Source organism: Talpa occidentalis, unplaced genomic scaffold (genome assembly GCF_014898055.3).
Source record: "Talpa occidentalis isolate TD23 unplaced genomic scaffold, MPIMG_talOcc4v2.1 talOcc4.15, whole genome shotgun sequence".
Lineage (NCBI taxonomy): Eukaryota > Metazoa > Chordata > Mammalia > Eulipotyphla > Talpidae > Talpa > Talpa occidentalis.
The window spans coordinates 11,145,859-11,167,154 of record NW_023601543.1 but is presented as its reverse complement, the minus strand read 5'-3'; the positions used below and the strand labels follow the sequence as shown (position 1 = coordinate 11,167,154).

At 49.1% G+C, this 21,296-nt stretch overlaps 1 protein-coding gene across 3 annotated transcripts; it reads right to left on the bottom strand.

The window, feature by feature from the left end:
• Window positions 1-5,501: 5,501 nt before the first annotated feature.
• On the bottom strand, window positions 5,502-15,285 carry LOC119246447 (zinc finger protein 449-like). Of its 3 annotated transcripts, none has more exons than XM_054695922.1 (5): window positions 14,843-15,285; window positions 13,222-13,426; window positions 10,643-10,705; window positions 8,116-8,253; window positions 5,502-6,320 (listed from the first exon to the last, which is right to left on the bottom strand). In XM_054695922.1, the coding sequence occupies exons 1-5, from the start codon at window positions 15,194-15,196 to the stop codon at window positions 6,289-6,291; spliced, it is 792 nt and encodes a 263-aa protein (XP_054551897.1). In that variant the 5' UTR covers window positions 15,197-15,285; the 3' UTR covers window positions 5,502-6,288. The 3 variants fall into 3 exon arrangements, with proteins under 3 accessions (XP_054551897.1, XP_054551896.1, XP_054551898.1); XM_054695921.1 differs by lacking the exon at window positions 5,502-6,320 and adding an exon at window positions 6,343-7,837; XM_054695923.1 differs by lacking the exon at window positions 5,502-6,320 and adding an exon at window positions 7,654-7,721.
• Window positions 15,286-21,296: the final 6,011 nt, after the last annotated feature.

Genomic DNA, 21,296 nt, shown 5'->3' with positions numbered 1-21,296 from the left:
AATAAATCTAGATACAGAAAGAAAATGTGCCACCTTTATCTGCTCTCAGCAAGCTCCTTGGGCTGACGAACTCTGACCCTGCTGTGGAATGGCAGGGCGAGCACTGCCGTTTGTCCGAATTAATAAAAATAAACAGCACATGCAGAAGGATGGGACCGCAAGACACCCGTGGATTGGAAGTGATCGAGGAAGAGTTGCATGAGTTTGGGGGGGTGTGGAGGGTGATCTCTCACTCTGGTGTGTTTTCAACCTTGCTGTTCTTGCGTTAGTCCACCCAGTCTAAGGAGACCTGGCCCGGCGGGTAGACAGTGCAATTAAAAGTCCACTCACCTGGCAGTTTGGCTTCTAGCTCTGTTTCTAAAATGCGTAGCGATTTCCATTTTTTAATTAAAAGTTGACTATCTCTTTTTCTAGTATTTAAACAGCATGTTTAACTGTGATGCTGACTGGCACCTGCTCTATCCTGTCACTTCAGCTAAAAGAAGCGTCTTCTGTAGTTCACATTCATAGCGGTAGATTTGCTGCATGGACGGATGTTTGTTTCAACACTGGCAATACCTCCGTTGAGTGTCACTGCCTTACCGTGACCATGTCCCGTTTCCAGGGTACCAGTCCACGCACTCTTGTCAATGGACAGGGTGAGCAGATGGCTGCATTCTAACAGGTACGATCCAGTCACCCTTTCACCTTAGCGTGTGAGCTGATGCTCCTGAGGACAGGAAGGGTCCCGAGACAAGGACAGGGCAGGACTCCAGGCAAAGACTTGGCAGAAAATTGCCTTTTGATCTTGCAGTTCCCATGCCCTGCTAAAGAAGAGATTAAAAACCTGATGACATTCCTTGAGGACACCCGCTGCATAAATAAATTGCCTTGGCAGGCAGATTCACTGATATCCCGCAGCCTGGGCATCCTGAGCTATCTTTCCAGGGCTTATCAAGTTGGCTGTTATGGGGAAAAAAAGGGTTACTGACTCAGAAAAGAAAAGGAGTCACAGATCCTGAGACCAGACTGCTTTGAACTGGAGCTGCAGGCACATAGCTGCCAAGGTATGTTCACTCTGGAGATGGTGACGAGCCCTGCACAGCCACAGAGCTGCGGCTGACGGGTGCCCACACCCGGATGGGCAACAATACTGGACTTTCGTCAAGTCCACCCTCCTTGCTTTCTCAACCAATGAAATGTCATTCCTTTGTTCTCAATCTCTAGCCTGATACCCATGTAGATCCTTAACCTGGGCACCGCAGAGTCTCTCACTCCCAGAGAGTCTCTGTAGAGTTCTCTTCCTTTGCTCTTTTGCTAACCCACAATGCCCCACTCCTTGCCTGCCCTCACCCATGTCTGCGGAGTCCTCTGCTCAATCTTGCTTGAGCAGGTGGTCTCAAGAGCCTCTCCAGTGTGCGAGGGGGCCGCTCTATTTTCAGTGGGTGGAGCAGCAGACAGGGCCGAGCTCTCCCCGGGCTTATCTGCCCATGTCTTTGCAGGATGGGATCAGGCTGCGGGACCCTGGATGCCCGGCCTTGTCTGGGGCACCCTCGACAGCAGGCGCACCGTATTGCTGCTTTCTCAACATTGGCAAGGGTGGGAATATCGTTCATCTGAATCCTGGCTTATCTGAGATTTCTTAAAGTCTCGATAACAACTGAGCCACTTGTCTTTGCGTAGCGCTTGGCACTCTTTCGGATACCCCAGCTATTTGTAGGGTACAAAAATGAAAGACTCCCTAGAAAAATGAGCATACGGAGGTTTTACGTCATTTTGTCCAGTGCGGTCCTTTGACTGTTGGGTGTGTTTAGGAGCGTAGTGCGCACATGCCCACCTGTCGTGGGACGTGTGGTTTCAGCAAGAATGCCCAGAGAGGGTCCAACTCATAACTCGCACAAGTACTTCCTCAGCTTTTCCTCATTCATTTACTCACATCTGAACGTCAGTCAGCCTGGACTGGATTTCGGCGCACAGGCCGAGAGAAGGAGCCAACCTTGTTCCCTCACCGCTACCCACTCGTCCTGCGTGGATGCAGCAACAAGGTGTGTGTCTCTCTCCGTCCCGCCAGACCAGCTCTCCCGCTTCCCTTGTCTTCCCTGCAGAGCTAACAGACTGTGCTTTTTCACACGCCCAGGAAAGAGTTCAGTCCAAAGATGACATCAGCGCTGCTGACCACCAGGTGATGGCAAAAGCGCGCTGGCGTCCCGCAGGCTCTCCAGAAGCTTGTGTCTGGAGGGTGGACATGCTGCCCGGCCCACTCCCCTTCTGTCCCCCTGTGTCTCCGGATGGGTGGCCCTGTCCTCCGCCAAAGAGCAGGACGCTGGTCTTGCAGACACGAGGGTGCTGCCCTCCTCGGCGCGTCCACAAACGGCAGACGCCGTCCTTCTCCTCCGCCTCTGTTTCCTTCCGTCGGCCAAGGGACCCGAGACTGGCAGGCACCGGTGTCCGTGTCACGAAGGGGCTCATGCCCGGTCCCCGCAGAGCTGAAAGCCAAGGTGAAGAGAGGAAGGAAATGGAAGCAGAAGGAAATGCCCCCTCTGCCCCAAACACCAAACCCCCCAGGCACCCCAGTCTGCTGGAAGTCCCTATCTCCTGGGTGGTGACTGGCAGGGAAAATCAAAAGAATTGAGAGAGGGCGCCTTTGACAGGAGGCCCGGGCAGGCATTCCTCTGAGAGCTGGTGTGAATTCGGGACCACAAGAGGTCGGAGGACCTAGATCGAGCTCTCAGACGAGGAAGCCAGTGGCGGTGGCGACAGGGCCCAGATCCTGGAGCTTCAATCCACAGTGCCATGAGAGGCGGGACATGACCATGGGATGGGCCCGGAGAGCAGGTGAAGGCTCTTGGAGCCCAGGACCGGCCACCCCAGGAAGAGCCTAAGTGGCAAGTCTAGCATTTTGATGGAAAGAAATTAAAACACAAAAGATCCCAGGTGAGGTTTTGTCTGGGTGACGCCCCCGAAGAAGGAACTCTCAGGGGCAGTCCTGGCGGTGGGGCCAGGGCTGTTGTTGATGCATATGCACATAACGCCGCAGAACTGCTTTTCCTTTAAAGTGTTTTGTTTCGCTTCATAACTTTATGGCCGCCTTTCTGGAGCCCTCAGAACCTCACCGGCACTGGCCAGACGTCAGGCTCCATTCTTTTCTGCCTGAGCCGCCCCCAACACCACCCCCCAGTCCCCTAGGCTAGTGATTAGTTCGTCTTTTCACTTGCTAATCTCTGAGCAGTGCAGGGAAGGGTTTCCCAGCCTCTGGGTCTGGAAGGGTAGAGAGAGGCAAATGAGCTTCCTCCCCCCACCAGCAACAGAGGGATGAGGCCATTTAAAAAACCACTACAAAATTATCTTGACAAGTGTTTGCACCTCAATAAACGAAGCTTCCGCCAGGAACTTTGGCACAAGAATTTCCCCGCTGAGAGCTTCATCTCATAGAAATGCACCAGGCAAGTGGGCAGCATTTTGGGATAAAAATCTAAACATCCAGCAACGTGGAGCTGCGACTGTCTAAGAGGGCACGTCCACTCAGCGGGGCCATACGGCGCTCTCACTCTCTTGTTACAGAAACATGTTTGCCATCACTATAGGCAGCTTTCATGCAGTTTTTAATGCAGTTGTGCAATGCTAAATGTTGCTTTTAAAATGATGGCTCTATGTTTGTCCGTAAAACACATCAGGAATTTCTAGACTGCTTTCAGTTGTCTCTGAACAATGGAATTTTGAGTGATTTTTAAAAAGATTTATTTTTATTTATTCATGCATACAAGAACTGGGGTGTAGGCCAGAGGTGCGGGGGGTGAGAGGATTTACCAGAGACAGAGTGGGGAACAGAACAGGCGGACCTACTGAGATACACCGCTGAGGGGAGCAGCTGGCGGGACAGGAGAGGTCTGCTGCGCCATGTGGGTTAGCTCTGTAGCCTGGGATCTAAGGCATGTCGCCGTGGGCTGGAGATAGCTTGATAGTGCTGAGACTTTAATCCCTGTGCCACCAGCGAGCCCACCCTCCCGCCCCCGCACCCCCTCCCCCGCCCCCTGCCCCCTTGGGTAAGTGTTTGCTGCCATGTGCTGAAATGTTTTTTCTACTTTTTCAGAGATAAACCTGCCATTTTTGTAATTGAAAAAACCATCAATTAAGGACTATTACAATTCCAATGTTCCAAAAGACAAAAGCAAACACAAACTTCCCTATTGCAGAAAATGTAAAGCCCTGGTTGGTTGGTTGGTTGGTTGGTTGGTTGGTTGGCTGGCTGGCTTTAGAGCCCTCCCCAGTTTGAGTTTTCCTACTTCATCCCTCAGGGCCTGATCTTGAATCCTATGGTTTGCTCCCTAGTCTCCTATCTCTTGTTTGTTTTTCCCCTGTCTTCCAGCTCCTGCCCACACCCACCTTTGCTAGGTGAAATCTCATCTTTCACAGCTCAGGTCAGTGCTGACATCCCCCTTTAGATGCCCCTATGGTCTCCGAATCTGAAACTTTCTCCCTTCTGGGATTTCCTACAAAAACAGTTTTGAACTAGCTTTTGTAACCATTTGTCAGAGCTAGCTTCCTCAGCTATTTTTCCCCCTATTGGCCCCCATTTGATTGTGAATATTGTGAATTCCTGGAGAACAGGGGAAGCTTATTTGAAAAATTTGGATACAAATGGTATCAGTCAAGTAAATGCTTGGGCAATACTTTTGCATGCGGTTAATGACATCCAAAGCTCGGGTATTGTTTTTCCCATCATCTGACATCTATAACTTATATGTCACATAAAACATAGTCCTAGTAGTTAAGGACAGTGGCTTGGAAGCATTTATTGAGAAACATTGTTTTAGGGATATAAGTTCCGATTTTAATTATTTTGTTGTGCTTGAAAAATAACTGCTTTCTTTGACAGGTGGATGCTCTCTCTAATAATCTTGGTGTAGCTGGGCCAGCGGACTCTGGTGCAAAAGTTTTCATTGGTTATATTACATCTGTTAGGAAAGATGCCATCTAGATTCATAAGAAATTCACTCTCGATATTTTTGAATGTAGGATCTGTATTTCCAACCTCAAATCATTTGAGTGATATCGTTTAATTGTCTAGATTAGATTTCAGATACTATCTCAGGGGTCAAACGAAGACAAGCTTGGTCTTTAAGAGGATTTCAGCACTAGAACAATTTCGACCCGGACTTGGCTGCAGTCCTTGACTCTTCAGTATTTCAGTTGGACCTTTGGAGGGAGATGGAATGTACTGCACAGTGACAAATACCTCAAATACTTCAAATCTCCTGCTATCAATATATTCTCACTGAGTGCGTTGCTTGTACCTGTGGGCATGCACGCAGTCACTGTTCAAGTGTACTTTGTTTACACTGAAAGGTCTATTTTGCTTATGCTCTTTGAGTCTAAGCAGCTGCTAGGTAGCCTGGGTAGCAAAGCGAAGGGAGCTCAGTTGTCCAGGCTCTTGGCTCTTTTACTTTCCCTGTGGGTACAATCCAGGAGACTGAACTTGTTATAGAGCAGCCCCGATACTAAACGGGTTTCTGCCTGTGGGTCCTCACCCGCGCGCTTTAAAGGGACTTATGAATACTCTACTACAGACACATGCAAAAGGGTTAATAAAAGGTTTATTTACAAGAGAAAAAGAAATAAGGAAAATATACAACTCAGGGAGAAAATAGGGAAATAAAGTCTTTAATGCGTCCTACCCGATCCGACGACCAGGAAACCCAAAGTCACTCTCAGAGCTGGCAGGATGCTGCGAGCTGGCGGAGAGCCAAAAATGGGGGATTCCCCAAAGCCCACGTGTCTGCCTTTTTGTATCCACCTGGCTGCTTAACCCCACCCTCAGGTCCCAGCCACCTTCCCTTTGGTGATGATGGGATGTGGAGTTCCCAGTGTCTTTGACTTTGACCTAGGGTGGGGGTGGAGTCCACAAAGCCTATATGGAATTAGCTTTGGGACATCCTTTTTCCCCTAACAAACTGAGCTGTGTCTTCAGATGGGCACTCTGTCAGGTCTGTTGGGAAGGTGCTTTATGGGGCTAGGGTGGACCAGTGAGACCAGATGAGTAACCCTGCTGAATGAGGATGGGGGCTGTGGAGGGAGGGTCCAGGTTAACTTCAGAGAGAGCTCTTTGTTTGACATCCTGGTTTGCAGAAGCTAGGAGTCTCCTATGTCCTCAGCCTCCTGCTGTCCCTGGTGACGTTGATCGCTGGTGACTCTTGACAACTGCTATAATGTCCTCCTGAGCACCAAACACGCCAATGACATGCAAGACACTGAGTCACAAGAATGCACTCTATGGTCAGCTGTGTGCCCTACTAGTGGGCTGCATGTTTGCTATGGTCTAGCATGTAAGTCTTCAAGAAACTCTAAATGAAATTAAAGCAGAAACAAAATGAACTCCATTTATTAATGACAAGGTATTACAATCAAGAATTGACAGGAAAATATCAACATCGGCCAACTTGGGGCAAAGAAGAAATAAAATGACCACCACAGTAGCAGACAGTTGCATGGACAACTCTACCACGCCCTGCATGGGGAACAGGTAACTTTTGAACTTAAATGCATTGGGCTAAATAATGCATGGGCATGGCAGAGGCTACAGAGGAATAATCGTGTCAAGGACGTGGTCATGACTCACTTCAGGGAAGCATCTGCATGTTGCTGACAATGAGTCAGTGGGAATGAAAGGGGAAAGGCATGTACTTTGCAGGTGAATAAAATATTGCACAGACGCAGGTCCATGGGGCGGCTCCCCGTGACTGGGACACTGGCCCTAGACCTGAGAGGAAAGTCGCCTGTGCATGCGTCTTAGTTACACGTGCGCTGTAGTCAGCTAGGGACAAGTACACTGTCGTCAGCTAGGGAGAAAACATTTTCATCAAAATGATTCAACGTGATTCCTCTAGACAGAAAGAAACCAAATGCAGGGCAGTGGCAACAGCTGGCAGCTACTTCAGGATCTACACACCTTGGCAGATGGGTTTTAAAGATACCAAAGCACAAAGCCATTCTTAGGCAGACACAAACCAAACTGTCTTTCCAAGACAGCCTGGAGCAGGTTAAGGCTTTCATGAATGAGTTTCGATTTGTTGAGCTGTTTCCCTCAACAAATTCTCTGAAAATTCTCTAGAGTGAGTTCCTTGGTGCATATTAAGATGTACAAAAGAATGAGTCATGTCTGGCTTTGCACTTCTGTGCAGTTTTAAATGAGAAACGAGGCTTGTTTTCTGTCTATAGCTTTTGCCACAGTATTCACATACATAAGGTCTTTCTGAGGTGTGGGTTTGTAGGTGCAAAGTAAAATTTGTCTTTCGCCTAAATCTTTTCCCGCAAATGAAACAGCCGTGGGGTTTTCCACCTGTGTGGATTTTAATGTGTCTGAGAAAAGTTAATCTATTACAAAATTTTATCCTACACTCCAAACATCGGTATGATTCATATTCAGAATGTATGACCAAGTGTGTCTTCTGACTGAATCGCTTTTTACACACACTGCACTCATAGGGTGTCTCCTTTGTGTGAACGCGATAATGCCTGGTTAGGTCTGACTTACGTAGGAATCTTTTCAAACAAATAGTGCATTTGTGAGGGAGCTCTCCAGAGTGAATCTTCACGTGCCCCTTAAGCAGTTTCAGGGTAGCAAAACATTTCCCACACTGGACACATGAGTAAGATTTCTCACTGGGACAGCTCTGCTCAGGGGCTCTGGGGCCGCAGGGTTCTGGCACCTTGGCGCGCTCAGCTGTCTCTCCTAGACAAGGGTTCTGAGAAGGGACAGGCACTGTCATGTCGCTGGGTGGCAGCTCTGTGGGGTGTCTCAATGGATTTTCAAGCTGCTCCGAGTTTCCAGGTAAATTGGGACCAAGGAGCACATTCCTGTCTACAGAAGCATAAAATGGATAAATACTTTGCATGTTTTACCCTTTGCACATATTTTCTTCATTTTCCCTCCCAATAGCCAAGCCTGAGGGCAGAAACAGAAACTGCAGATGTCACCATCCTCCAGGGAGAAAGGCTAGATAGGGGCTAAGAAGAGTTATACCCATCAGCTAGTGGGAAGACAGAAGGTTACCAGCGACATCCCAAACCACATTACCCTGGGATTAAGGGGAGTTTTTCTTTTCTTTCTTCCCCAACACCCGATGGCCCCTCACCTACCTACGCCGGTGCCGTAGAATCCTAGTTTCACGTCATGAGGATTGTGTAGTTGCTCCTTTGGCCAAGGCTCTTCTCTGTCAATCACTGGGAACCTCAGCTCAGGGTCTGGAAGGCGGTGTGCTGGCCACTCTGGGGGTTCTGGTCACAGGAAAGGCAGGAGGAAGGGGGGTGGGAGTCAACATAGGTGTCTCCAGAGTCAAAGTTGTGTCTGGGACATGTGGCCTCTCAGTGCCTACCTCCTTCCTTCTCAGGTAGGAGTCCCTCAGAGCAGGCTCTCACAAGCCTTTTGGCCTTGGTTTAGTTTTGAGGGTGTAGACAAGAGCACATTGAAGGGAGGGGATGTGCTTTTGTGCTGAGCTCAAAGCTATGATGCTCTTCCACTCTGAGGCACGAGAGTGACCCATTCTGGGCTGAACACACCTAGTTCCACGTCTATCTCAAGAGCGGAATGATTTAAGCTCAGAGCCAGAACACAGAGCCAAGCTTCCCCAAATGTTGTCCTTTCCAACAGAAACACTCTCTTAGTGAGTCCCAGGAGTGCAGAGAGAGAGAGGTAAAGAGCGGCTCTAAGGAACTAGAATAATTTCAGTAAGAGATATTCAAGGAAACACAGCAACAGAACTAACTGGCAACGAAGACATCAGAACCTCTGGTTCAGCTGAAGTCTAGAAACTGGTTCTCTCAAAATAGCCCAAATACCATCAAGCACCAATTCTCACTGTCAGTCTGAGGTCCGGACTGAGGAGTTTGGAACCTCATGTGTCTGGGCCTCACCACCCCTGTGCTCACAGACAGATGGCCTCTGTGGCTGCGTCATCTCCACGCCCCTTCCTGGCCTTCCTTAGCTCTGCCACGTTGACCAGTCTGCAAGGAAGTGTGGGTCGGATTGATGGCAATGCTGCGCGATGTTTATAGCACAAGCAAAACCAACTAACAAGTTTGTTTCAACCGCTTATTTTGAATTTTCATGGAGAAAAGGCCGAATGGATCAGATGAAGAGAAATGAAATGCATTTAAACCAAAAGTTGCTGAACGCATCACTTTGTTTTTGTTTGGGTGTCATGGCTCAGCTTGGAAAGACAGCATGGGAGACACCAGCAAAACTGGAGACTATGGCTCAAAAGAAAGCTGCTTTCGAGGTACAGTGGGAGCCAACTGAAAGACTGGAGGGTGAGAACCAGCATGAGGGGAGCAGAAACCCACAGGCCAGAACATCCCCCAATAAGGGAGACAGGAAAGCCAGTGTTCAGGATGGCAGGATGTGTTCCTGTGGTTTTCCCTCCTGCGCCTAGAGCCTGGACGGGAAACTTTTTTAAAAAATTATTTATTTATACAAGCACTGGGTACAGCCAGAAGGCGCGAGAGGGTGAGAGATATCACCAGAGCCAGAGCAGGGAACAGAACAGGCAGACTGACGAAATACACTGCTGAGGGGAGCAGCAGGCAAGACAGGAGAGGTCTGCCGCGCCATGTGGGACCCTCGCCGGCAGCCGGGGATCGAACCAGCACTGCAGAGGCTGCGGGCAGCTTCGCAGCCCAGCTCTCAAACGCTGCGCCATCAGGGGAGGCCCTGGACTAGTAACTCTTAAGGCTGCAGATCTCATCATACGTGGCTTAGACACCGGCTGCCCTTTGGGTGGGAAGCAGCCAAGATGGGAAGACAGAGGAGTTCAAACAGCCCTAGAGGCCCAACCTCGCACTCAGAAAATGAAACTGGGGGCCAAACAGGCAATTGGGCCACGGGGCCTGGCCAGAGTCCGGCTGCTCCTTTCTGTGCAGCACTAGCATGGGGGCACCCACAGCTTCCACCTGGTCCTCACCCAGCTAGCACCCTGGATGCAGCTTTCAGAAGCCGGCCCAGTCCTGAGCTTCCACCTACATGTTAGACTCATGCCCTTCTTATATGTGAAACATCCTCAGGCTCCACAGCCTCGGGTGCTCTTACCCACCACTCCCCCGACAATCAAAGCTCTGCTCCTGGCTCTCCCAGTGCTTTGCTGTCCCAACCTGTTCAGTAGCTTGTATCAGCTAAAGCATGGGGATGAATATGCAGACACACTGATAATTCCAAATTGCACCAAGACTGATAATTCCAAATTGCACCAAGGTCCTGCTGATCATTGCAGGCTAACACACAAAATATAGACTTTCAAGAAAGCTGTGCACAGATCTGGAGATGTAGGTAGCCCGAGAGTGGAATATGGATGGCATTGTTTTGTAGGACTGGGCTATGACCAGAATAGATACATCCTGCTTCCTGTGGGTTTGTCCTGTTTGTCACCTCCATTCAAAAGAAGACAGAGCCCACATCTGCTACAGGCCCAGCACTTGCCAGAGAAGGCACAAAGTATGGTGCCTGGAGACATTCAGTCAATGCAGAAAGGGAGACACTGTCATCATCAGCGATCACACTGAAAGTGTCTGAGATGAATTCTCTGGGGACATGGGCCTACCCAGCCAAGGTAAGCTCCTACTGAAGGACAGGAAGGGACCAAGGCATCCTGTCCAAGGAGAGGGGGCATCTCACCTGTGCCTGTCCCCACGGTTGGCCAGCCTCCGGGAGAAGAGACATGCCACTGGGATTGGAAACCTGCAGAAAAGAAAAGCCATAGGTAAGCCCTAGAGTAAGAATATCTACTGGCTTTAGGAGCAAATGGGTCAAAGGGTGTAGAATATCTATTGTGATGTGGGTGGAAGAGGGCACTGCAAAGCAAGGAACCTGGCAAGGTACCTGGAAGTGACAGGTCAGGAATTCACATACAATGGCCTTTTCTGATCTGGTGTCTGCCAGTGTCTGCAGAGGACCCTGTGCTTCTGCCTGTGTGTCACCACTGCCGATCAGGCCGCCACCCTAAGGCTTCCATTACCTTGTATTCTACAGCTCTTGACTTGCACATCTGTCTCTCCTGAGTTGCACCTCCACACTGGATCCCTCTGCACTCCCAATTCCTCATGCTCAAATCTAGCTCACCAGTTCTGAGCCTCCTCCTGTTCTCTGTGTCAGGGAACAATAGGCCATGTCCATGGCCACTGGCCGGCAAACAGGATGCCAATCTTCACCTTCTCTTCCTCAACACCCCGGTGTCCAGTCCATCACCAAGGCCTATCCATGCCCAGGCTAAATATCTTTGGAATCCTGCCCTTTCCGTGCCATCACCACCACGTGACCCTACTCTAGGACATCAGCTCCCACCTGGGTGATCGCAGCCGCCAGCCCAGCGTGTCCCTGTATCCTGTCTCACGCCTTCCTGGGCAGAACGGTCATGTAAAAGGCAAAGCCACTGTTCAGCTCCCCCTCCTTAGGAGCATCCAGGGGTTCCCCACCTCCCTGATAATAAGCATAACTTCTCAACACAGCTGACTGAGTGTGCTAAGTACTTCTTCCCAGTCCAGGACCCTCTTCTCCCTCCTGCCCCTTGGATGGCCCCTCTGCCCCTACCCCCGCAGCAGGAGCTCTGCAAACTGCCAGGTCCTTCATGACTCTGGGCCTGTGCACATCTGTGCATGCTTCCCACACCCTCTCTCCTCCCACTCCCCCACTCAGCAGGCTCACTGCAAGTCTCCCTAGAGGATTCCACCCACATGCCCCCTTTTTCAGGTCTTCTACCCCCTTTGCCAAAAGCTGGTGTGGGGCCCCTCCTAGGAGGTCCCATAGCATCCCACCTGTTCACGCGTCCTTTCACAGTCTGTCTCCATCACATCCCGTACCCACTTACAGATCTGAATTGACCGCAGCAGCTCCAGTTCCAGGACGCCAGGAACGGGTCATCTTTGTGCTGTACTACTGACCCCAGGGTCTGTACTGTGCCTGGCTCTCAGCAGGTGGGGATATTTAGCAGTGAAATGAATAAGCTTTAAATGTGCGAAGTGGCAAAGTTGCTAGGCCCTGGTTGAGCTACTTATGGGTGGATGAGATCAGTATTTAAAACTTGGACTGTTCTCAATATGTTCCTTTTGTATGTCCCTTTAGTTTTCTTGCTACTTCAGTCTGCTGAAGGTTCCAACATGTGGAAGCTGTGGCAGAGACCGTAAAGGGTGGGGTTTTGGCCAGGCCTGGGCCATGGCTTTTATGGGAGGGGGCAGGAGCTGGGTAGAGACAGGGATCACGGGTAGCAGTGAAAGAAATCCCCAGCGAGAGTGAAAGGAACCAGCACTATTGGGGCCTGCTGCCCCTTTCCACCTGACTTCCTCCTTCTAGTCCTAAGCCAGGCCTGCCTGCAGAGGTGCTTCCAAAAGTGGTGTGCAGGGTGTTCACCTGGACAGCCGGTTAAACATGCACCCCAGGGGGTCCTGACAGGACAGTGTGCTCAGTACTTGCAGATACACTGTTGGAGGTTTTGATGGAATGAGATAAGGAGTGATTGAACCCTCTTAAATGATCTGAAGAGAGTAATGGAATAAAGAATTAACTGTGTGGGGCCTCCCCGGTGGCGCAGCGGTTGAGCCCTGGGTTGCGAACCTGCCCACAGCCTCCGCGGTGCCTGTTCGATCCCCGGCTGCTCCCCGGCCACCGGAGGAGGGTCCCGCATGGCGCGCAGACCTCTCCTGCCGCCCGCTGCTCCCCTCAGCAGTGTACTTCGGTCCTTCTGCCTGCTCTGCTCCCCGCTCTGGCTCTGGTGAATTCTCTCACCCTCCCGCGCTTCTGACTGTACCCAGTGCATGTATAAAACAAAAAAAACAAACAAATAAATAAATAAATAAACATGCCTCTATAAAAAATTAAAAAAAAAAAAGAATTAACTGTGAATGGGGCTCTTGGGGCATAAAAGCACCTTGAGGTGCTTGGCAGCCCCAACATCGCTGGTGCCACTGATCAAAGTTTGCTGCAAAATCAGCCCTTCCCCAGACTACCCAGCCTGCCATGGTTTTCTTAAAATCTTGTGACACTCTTCTCAGGTGTCCTAACAGGTCAGTGGCTTAAGGGATTCTTAATGCCTCTGCATCTAACAGTCCTGATGCCCAGCTATTCCCACAGTGATGTCCCCCTCCTCTATCAGCAAGGACCATTTTCAAGGCTTAATTGGTTCTGAGCCCAGTCCCAGCCTTGAAGAGCTCTGGAGCTCGCACAACAGAAACCAATGAAAGGAATTGAATCCCTTGTCTTACCCGGGCCTGGAAAGGGCTGGCATTCCCCAGCAGCTGTGTAGTTCAGCTCCTGAGGCCCTGCCTGTGGCATCCACGCCTCTGCCATTGCAGCCTCCGGGGCAGCTCCCATCACTTGGAGCGGGGCTGAGTCCAGGTGCATGTTTGGTGGAATGTGTTCCATTCCCACTGGTGCCAGTTCTTCCAAGAACATTTCCTGGCTATCGATCTGGGGGAAATGCCAGAATTCGTCACTGTAAAATCAACACCAGCACTGCCCAGGGGCATTTCATGCCAGCCACCCTGTCATGTTACATGTGGGGGTAGCCATAGGATGAAAACATGAAACACTTGAAATCAATTTGAACATGTATGATCTAACCCAATATAGCTAGCAATCAGAGCTTAAGAATGTAATGTTAGCAATTATTGAGAGAGTTCCCCTACTTCATTCATTACACTGAATCTTCTGAAATGGGGGACACTCAGTAGAACTCACTTTGAACTAGCCACGTTGAAAGGGCTCACGAGCCCCCCTTGGCTAGAACTACCATACTGGGCAGTGCCTGACTAGACTACACTGTAAAATCTCACAGGTGAACCAAACCAAGAAGGCAGACAAAGGCAGGAAAACCATGAACTCCTTCCATGCTAGGGGTACCGAATAGTCCGTGAGTCTCCTGTTCAGATGGTCTAACGGGAGAGCCCCATCAACACACAGGCTGTGTGTCCCTCATGCCCACCCAGAAGCACTTCCTTCTTGTCCCAAAGAGTTTACCCTGTGCTCAGCTATGGCCTACTGCCAAGAGAGGCTGTACTAGGTAGTACCGAACGCAGGCTAGTGCCCGTCCTCATGGGGTACTGTTAAAAAGAACCTGTGAACAACCTCACTGTTGCTCATAAACTTAAAATTCCTTTCTTTTGAATAATTTTTGCATAACTTGACATTCACAGGAATGATCCTCTGTGGAAGTCAAAGGAAACCTACCCTATGTGTTAATAGTGCAGACGGACCAGGAGCTACTTGCCACTTTGGAAATCACGTGACCAGCAGCGACCTGGCTCAGAGTGGGGCTCCCTCAGGTTACAGGCAGCCTGGCACCTTCCCAGGTGTCATCATCAAGTGTGGCCATCCTCAAACTTGCTGAATGCTTGTTAGTTCATAATCAGCTGCCAGCCTCTTCCTGCCTAGATATCCATTCAGACTCTACTGGACTCGGGGCTGGCAAATTTCCTTACGTACAGCCAAAGTAACACTAACATTTTGTAGGGGGAGGGGCGTGCATTTGTACCGTTGCTTCTCTTTCCATCCCTTTTCGAAGCAACTTCACAGTAGGAACACAGTGCAGTAGTAGGAAAGGGCATATGAAACAGGCCAGGACTGGACCTGGGTCCCTAGTTCTTAATATTTAGGTTTTGCATGCATGAGACTTGTAGGTGTTGGATCTGTGAATTTCATTTAAGGACTTTTAGGGGATACTACACCGTATTTGTTAGGGTACAGATCTTGAGTAAAAAGTGAGACGCACTGACCCATGTGCTCATTTTAGAAGAGAAAAATGAAAGACAATGAAAAAATCTTGAATCAGACTGTGGTTGCGTGATAGTCCTGGTCTAATTTCCACTAACCTCTCTTTTTTCCTACCTGTTGCTCTGGTGTCTTCAGTTCCAACTGTAAGATTTCTATGAATGCCAACATCATTTCTGTAGGTCGAAGGCCAAATGACCTCACACGGGTCTCTATCTCTGGGGGCAGAATACTTAGGAATTGCTCCAGCACTAGCTGCTCCAGGATTTGTTCCTTGGAACGCATCTTTGGCTTCAGCCATTGACAGCACAGCTCCCAGAGTTTGTTGAAAGCTTCATGAGGCCCCGCTGCTTCTCTGTACTGGAACTGCCTGAAGCGCTGACGGAAGACTTCACTGTCAGTATCATGTTCCTGAGACAGGGAGCCCTGATTCAAGGAGGCCTGGATCGCACAACCCAGGGCCACAGCCATCGCCCCCTGCTGGCAGTCTACAGTTTCTCTGGGGCCTCAAGTCTCAGACTCCAATTTCTTTCTTTCTTTAGAGGTCAGGGGGAGCCACCTACAGCTGAGGGCAGGAAGAAATGAGAAAGGAGAAACAGGAGTGGTTACCAGAGGGCATACTTACCCCCTCAACCTGCTTACTTTTCACCAAAGCCCTAAAGCAGCTGCTCATTCTCTTTTTGGTGGCTTTGACAATCTGGTTTCTCTTCCTAGAAAATGCACACACACAATTCTGCAGCCAGTTTCAAAAACATCCGCATGATGCTCAAGACCATACACAGACCCTCTGGAACTGTGCTGTCAGATACAGTAGACATTAGTTCCCTGTGACACTTTCAGGTTCAATTCATCAAAACTGAAAACTCAGTAGCTCAGTCACATGAGCCACATTCCCGGTGCTCAGCAGACATTCTTGCAGAATTCTCTAGTGGACAGCTCTTCCAGAATTCCACGGACCCCCGGCTAGAACCCCATGACTTCCATGACCCCCAAGGAATGTGCCGGCCTTACCCCCACTCCCAGGCTAGCAGCAATTCTCTTGTGGTTCTGAAGATTGCTAAGCCACAAGCGAAATGGGGCAGCAATGCACACAACACTGGTGAATAACCCTGAAAGTCCATGTGTTAGGGGGAAAGAATGTCCTAAAGCTAATTCCATACAGATTTTGTGGACTCCACTCCCACCCCAGGCCAAAGCCAAAGACACTGGGAACTCCAAATCCCATCCCCACCAAAGGGAAGGTGGCTGGGACCTGAGGGTGGGGTGAAGCAGCCAGGTTGATATAAAGCCAGACACGTGGGCTTTGGAGGGGGTCCCCCATTTTGGCTCCCCGCCAGCTCGCAGCGTCCGGCCAGCTCTGAGAGTGACTTTGGGTTTCCAGGTCGGCGGATCGGGTAGGACACATTAAAGACTTTATTTCCCTATTTTCTCCCTGAGTTGTCCATTTTCCTTCTTTCCTTTTCCCTTGTAAATAAACCTTTTATTAACCTTTTGTGAGTGCCTGTAGTGGAGTATTCATAAGTCCCTTGTAAGTGCGCGGGTGAGGACCCACAGCCAGGCAACCCGTTCAATATCAGGGCTGTCCTATAACACATGTAGCTCTGAGCAACTCTGAGTACCTTCAGTCACAGACTCTTAGGCTAGAGCCCTGCTCTGCAACAGCAGCAAATGATCAGCCCCTCTTGCTTTTCCCCTGGTGCCTGCACTTCAGCCAACATCCCTTGACCCTCATGCTGCAATAGCATGCCAAGGGGCTGTGTCATGAGACAATGACACAGCAACTGGGCAGGCAGTGGGACTCTGGTCTGCGTTCATAAGGAAGGACATTTATCCCACTTATCCTGCTCTGTGCAGGGGCTGTTCTTACCCCCCTCGGGGTTCATTTAGCCCCACCCAGTGTCAGGAGGTGAGGACTAACTAGAGGTACAGAATAGAGATGAGGGGACTGAGGTCTGAGCTCAGGGGAACTGAACACATCGTCCCAGGTCACAAAGTCAGTGCCAGGGAAATGGTGATGAGGTTCGATCCATAGACCCCTGCAAGGCTCGCTCTCTGAACAACAGGCAGATGTTCTTAGTTCAACTCAGAGGTCACAGAGCTGGTCACATGCATGTGTCCACAGGTGACAAGGCGGGACCTGCCCACCTGCCATGGGTCCTCTCCCTGTATTTGTTGAAAAGCTCGGGTACTTGTTCCCTTTCCTGGAGTGGGGACAAGTGAAAAACCCTCCTGACTTCCCACCCAGTCATGCACATCCACTCTGTGTCCCCATATTCCCCTTCACCCGGACCTTCTCCTGGACTTGGCAGCCGATTGATCTTTTATTTATTTGTTTGTTTAAGATTTATTTATTTACTTATACAAGCACTGGGTACAGTCAGAAGGGCGGAGGGTGAGAGAATTCACCAGAGCCAGAGAGGGGAGCAGAGCAGGCAGAAGGACCGAAGTACACTGCTGAGGGGAGCAGCGGGCGGCAGGGGAGGTCTGCGCACCATGTGGGACCCTCACCCAGTGGTCCGGGATCGAACCGGCACTGCAGATGCTGCGGTCAGCTTCGCAGCCCAGCGCTCAACCACTGCTCCACCGGGGAGGCCCCTTTTATTTTTTTATTATTTTGTTTATAATTTTTTTAGATTTATTTATTTATACACGAGCCTGGTACAGGCCAGATGTGCGGGAGGGTGAGAGGATTTACCAGAGACAGAGCGGGGAGCAGAACAGGCGGAGTGGCTGAAACACACTGTGGAGGGGAGCAGCGGGCGACACAGGAGAGGTCCGCCACGCCATGAGGGAATCTCCCCGGCTCTGGCATGGAACACTCACCGCAGAAGCTGCGGACACCTTCACACCGCTGCGCTCAGCCGTCTGTGCCACCAGGGAGCTCCGCCAATTGATCTTTTAGGCTTGATAACCTTGTGCAACCCTGCCCTGGTGCTTCCCTCTGCCTCCGGAGCATAACCACAGTATCTACTTCATAAAATGCCCCGCCCCGGATCAGGATCTGACTCCATGGAAAGCAAATGTGCTTGGCACAGAGAAAACACTCAAGAAAGTTTACTGCTCCTGAGGACTGGTTACTAGAAGTTTTTTTTTTTTTCCCCCAGCGGGAGGCCCCCACCGTGGCTGGAGGGCACCCAGGATCTTGCGGTTTGGGCTGTGGCCCCACCTTTCATCCAAGGCAGCCTCACAGCTGGGCAGCCCTCCCCTGACTGACCCAAACCCTCCCCTGTATCTACCAGGGCCCGACCCTGCTTCCCTCCAGCGGCCCTTTGGGAAGAAATCTTCCCCGCGGAGCTGATTTCTTCTCCCCAAAATCTACTCAAGGCACCTGCACTCACAGACAAGGGATAGAGGTGTGTGAAAAGAGGGCATCCCGGGAAAGTCAGGGGGGACAAATCTCTAAGAGCCAATAAGCCTGTGAACAGAGAGTGCCTGGGCGCCTGTGAGGCGTTGGCGTGCTCCTGGGCGGGGATTTCCTGCTGCCCGTAGGGGTGCTCCCAGTCCTGGAGCAGCGCGGTAGCCCTTGCTGATTGTAGGGAGCGGTGGCTGGGACCCAGCCCGACACGCGCGCGCTCTTAGGTGCAGGTATTGGTGCTCACAGGTGGTGTCAGAGCAGAAGGCGGCAGTTCCCGCGGTTCGGGGCCCAGCTGGTTCCTGATACCTGCCCAGGTGTCCTGGCTGCACAGGGCCTCCGGGATCCGGACTTCATTTTCCCGGCGCGCTTGGAAGAGGCTTCGTGGCACCCTTCCTACCCAAGCCAGCCGCGGGGTCACGGATGGACGCGCCAATTCCCGTGCCTCTGACTTGTGAAGAAACTCCGGGGTCGGAGATCCACTCGAAGGACTGACAAAGCTCTGCGGACCGTGGTCCCTACCCCTCCCCAACGCTCCTACCCGCGCTCATCACACCTTCCCGCGCCTGGCGCCAGGTCTGGGCAGAGGCGCCAGTGCCTGTGAAACCTGTCCCGTGGAGGAGCCCCACCACCAGCGCCCGCGCCCCAGGAAAGGACAAGGGCCCGCCGTGTAGTTCCTACCGGTGCTCACTGCCTCCAGGGAGTCCTTGCCTTCTGATGCTGCAGGTCTCACCACCTCCGTGTCTCTGGTGCGCCAAGCTCTCCCATGGGTCCCGGTGCTTGCAGCAGGGAGTCGGACCTCGACTAGACTCTCACTCTGACTTCAAGTCACTAAAGCAGATTCCGTGTTTTCTTCCCGGAGATTCTGGACGGGCTGCACCGGCAAGTTCTGCCTGAGGCTGAGATGCAGGTGTGGGTGGGGGAGCTCTTGTTAATGTCCTCTGACCGGGTCAGGATTCTCTACCCTCTCTGGCTCAGTAAAGGGGGGTATTAAAAATTCAGATTTCTTGGCCACACCCCACACCCCCAGGCGATGGCTCTTAGGTGGGCTACACGAGGTCATTTTAATAAAAGCTCTGTGGATTCTTCTGGTTCTTGTTGCTCTGAAATTTGCGTTTATGAGTTTTTTGGAGCTTACACCCTGTGAGACATGAGAAAACTCACATTTGAGAGAAATAAAGAACTAAGCAGAATATTGTGTGATCTCATTTAACTGTGGAATCTAGCAAAGTCAAACTCGACAAACAGAACAGTGCTGTTTCCTTGGGTTGGGGGGTGAGCTGTGGGGGGAATGGGTAGATGTTGGCCCTGACTATGAACTAACACTTGTAAGACAAGTAAGTTCTGAGGATCTATCACAAAGCAGAGTAAGTAAAGTTAACAAACTGCTTTATATACTTGAAAGTTGCTAAGGAAGTAAATATTTTTTTTAAAGAAGGAAAGGATGGTTCAGTTTTTCTTCCACATGCATAATAATATTGAATCATTACAACATTCCTTGGAGGTATATATAAGTATGTGTCTGGAACTAGAAAACAGGAGGAATAAAAGAAAATGTTATAAGTAAATCTTAAATGTTGTCTAAGAGAAAGATAATTGTGTGAAATGATGGAGGTTTTAACTAACTGCATTGAGATAACTGTTTTGCAATACGTGCAAGTATCAAATCTTCACTTTGTGCACTTTTAAACCTACACAATGTTTTATTGGTCCATTATGTCTCCAACAACAGAGGATAAAAAGAAAGAGAAAAGAGGGGAAAAGGAGGAGAAAATATGAGAAACAAAAATTGAATAGGAGGGGGTCATGGTCTCATACTTCTATTTCACAAAATCTTAGCCATAAAGGAGAGGCTTATGTTCAGTAGTTTTCACTGGAAAATAACTGCCTCCATGACTATCTTCAGCAGCAGAAACAGTAGAAACAAAATTACCATTTCTGCTTCTTCCTCCTCCTGCTTCTGGAGGGAACTCCATGCCTGCTTGTCCCTACCCCCCAGCTTTGCATATGCATTTCTGGTCTTAGCAATTTATCAATAGTTTGGTTCATTTAGTAACAGGTTGTCTGACTTCCATTCCCCTTTTCCTCTGAAGTTTCATCCCCTACTGATCTGTGGAAATTCTTACTACTTCTAGGGGATTTCTTTTAAGTTCTTTACAAAAACGTAACTCATGTATCACTCTGTGGACTTTGGGGGGGATGGAAGACCCATAAAAGATTACCATCCTGATATGTATTGACCTTTTCTTCCTCCTGTAACATACCAGAAATCTGGATTTGTATTATGATGCATGACATTTTAGTGGAAAAGTGATACAGAATTGCACAATTTGTTTTGCACCATTATAGGTAAAAATAATTGGTTAAATTTGTAACATGCTATCTATAATAGTTTTGCTTTTGGATGTTTCAAAGGTAAATGGGGAACAAAGCAAGGAGGTATTCTGACTATGGAGGATTATTTGTGCTTTGGTGGTGGGCCTGGTGTGATAACATGCATTTGGAGCGGTGTGGACTTGTACTCCTAAAACATATGCAATGTTGTAAACCGTTACCTAAATAATTAAAAATAAAATCAGAATTGTTCAGCAAGATATTAATTCGATAATATAAAGGTCGAATCCCTAGTGGAGTTTCAAAGCCAAAAATATTTAGCTATCATCACTTCAACTATATGCAGCCCTGTTTTTAGTGGGGATAAACACTGGGTTTTGAAGTATTTGAATATTGTGTCGTCACTACTTTCAAATATACAAAGCAGAAATTGAATGTAAAATAATAGACTATATATACATACATTGGGGGGAAATATATATATACACACACATATATATATATATCAACCCCATCACCTCTCCTCTCTCTATATATTTATACATATATATCATATAATATGTACTATATATTATATATTTTATATATTATATAAAATATACTATACTATGTATAGAACATAATAAATATATAACATCAAATATATTATACAATAATAAATATGTTTATTCACATATATTTATAATAGCTTTATATTATATAATATATAACATATTTATATACAATAACATCATATATTTAATAATTATATAATTATAAATATTAATATATAATATATACCAATATTGATATTGATATTATATATTATTACATATTATATATATATATATAAATAAATTTCTGCCCCCAGTTTCTGGCACAGGACCCCTGAAAGCTTTGTAATGC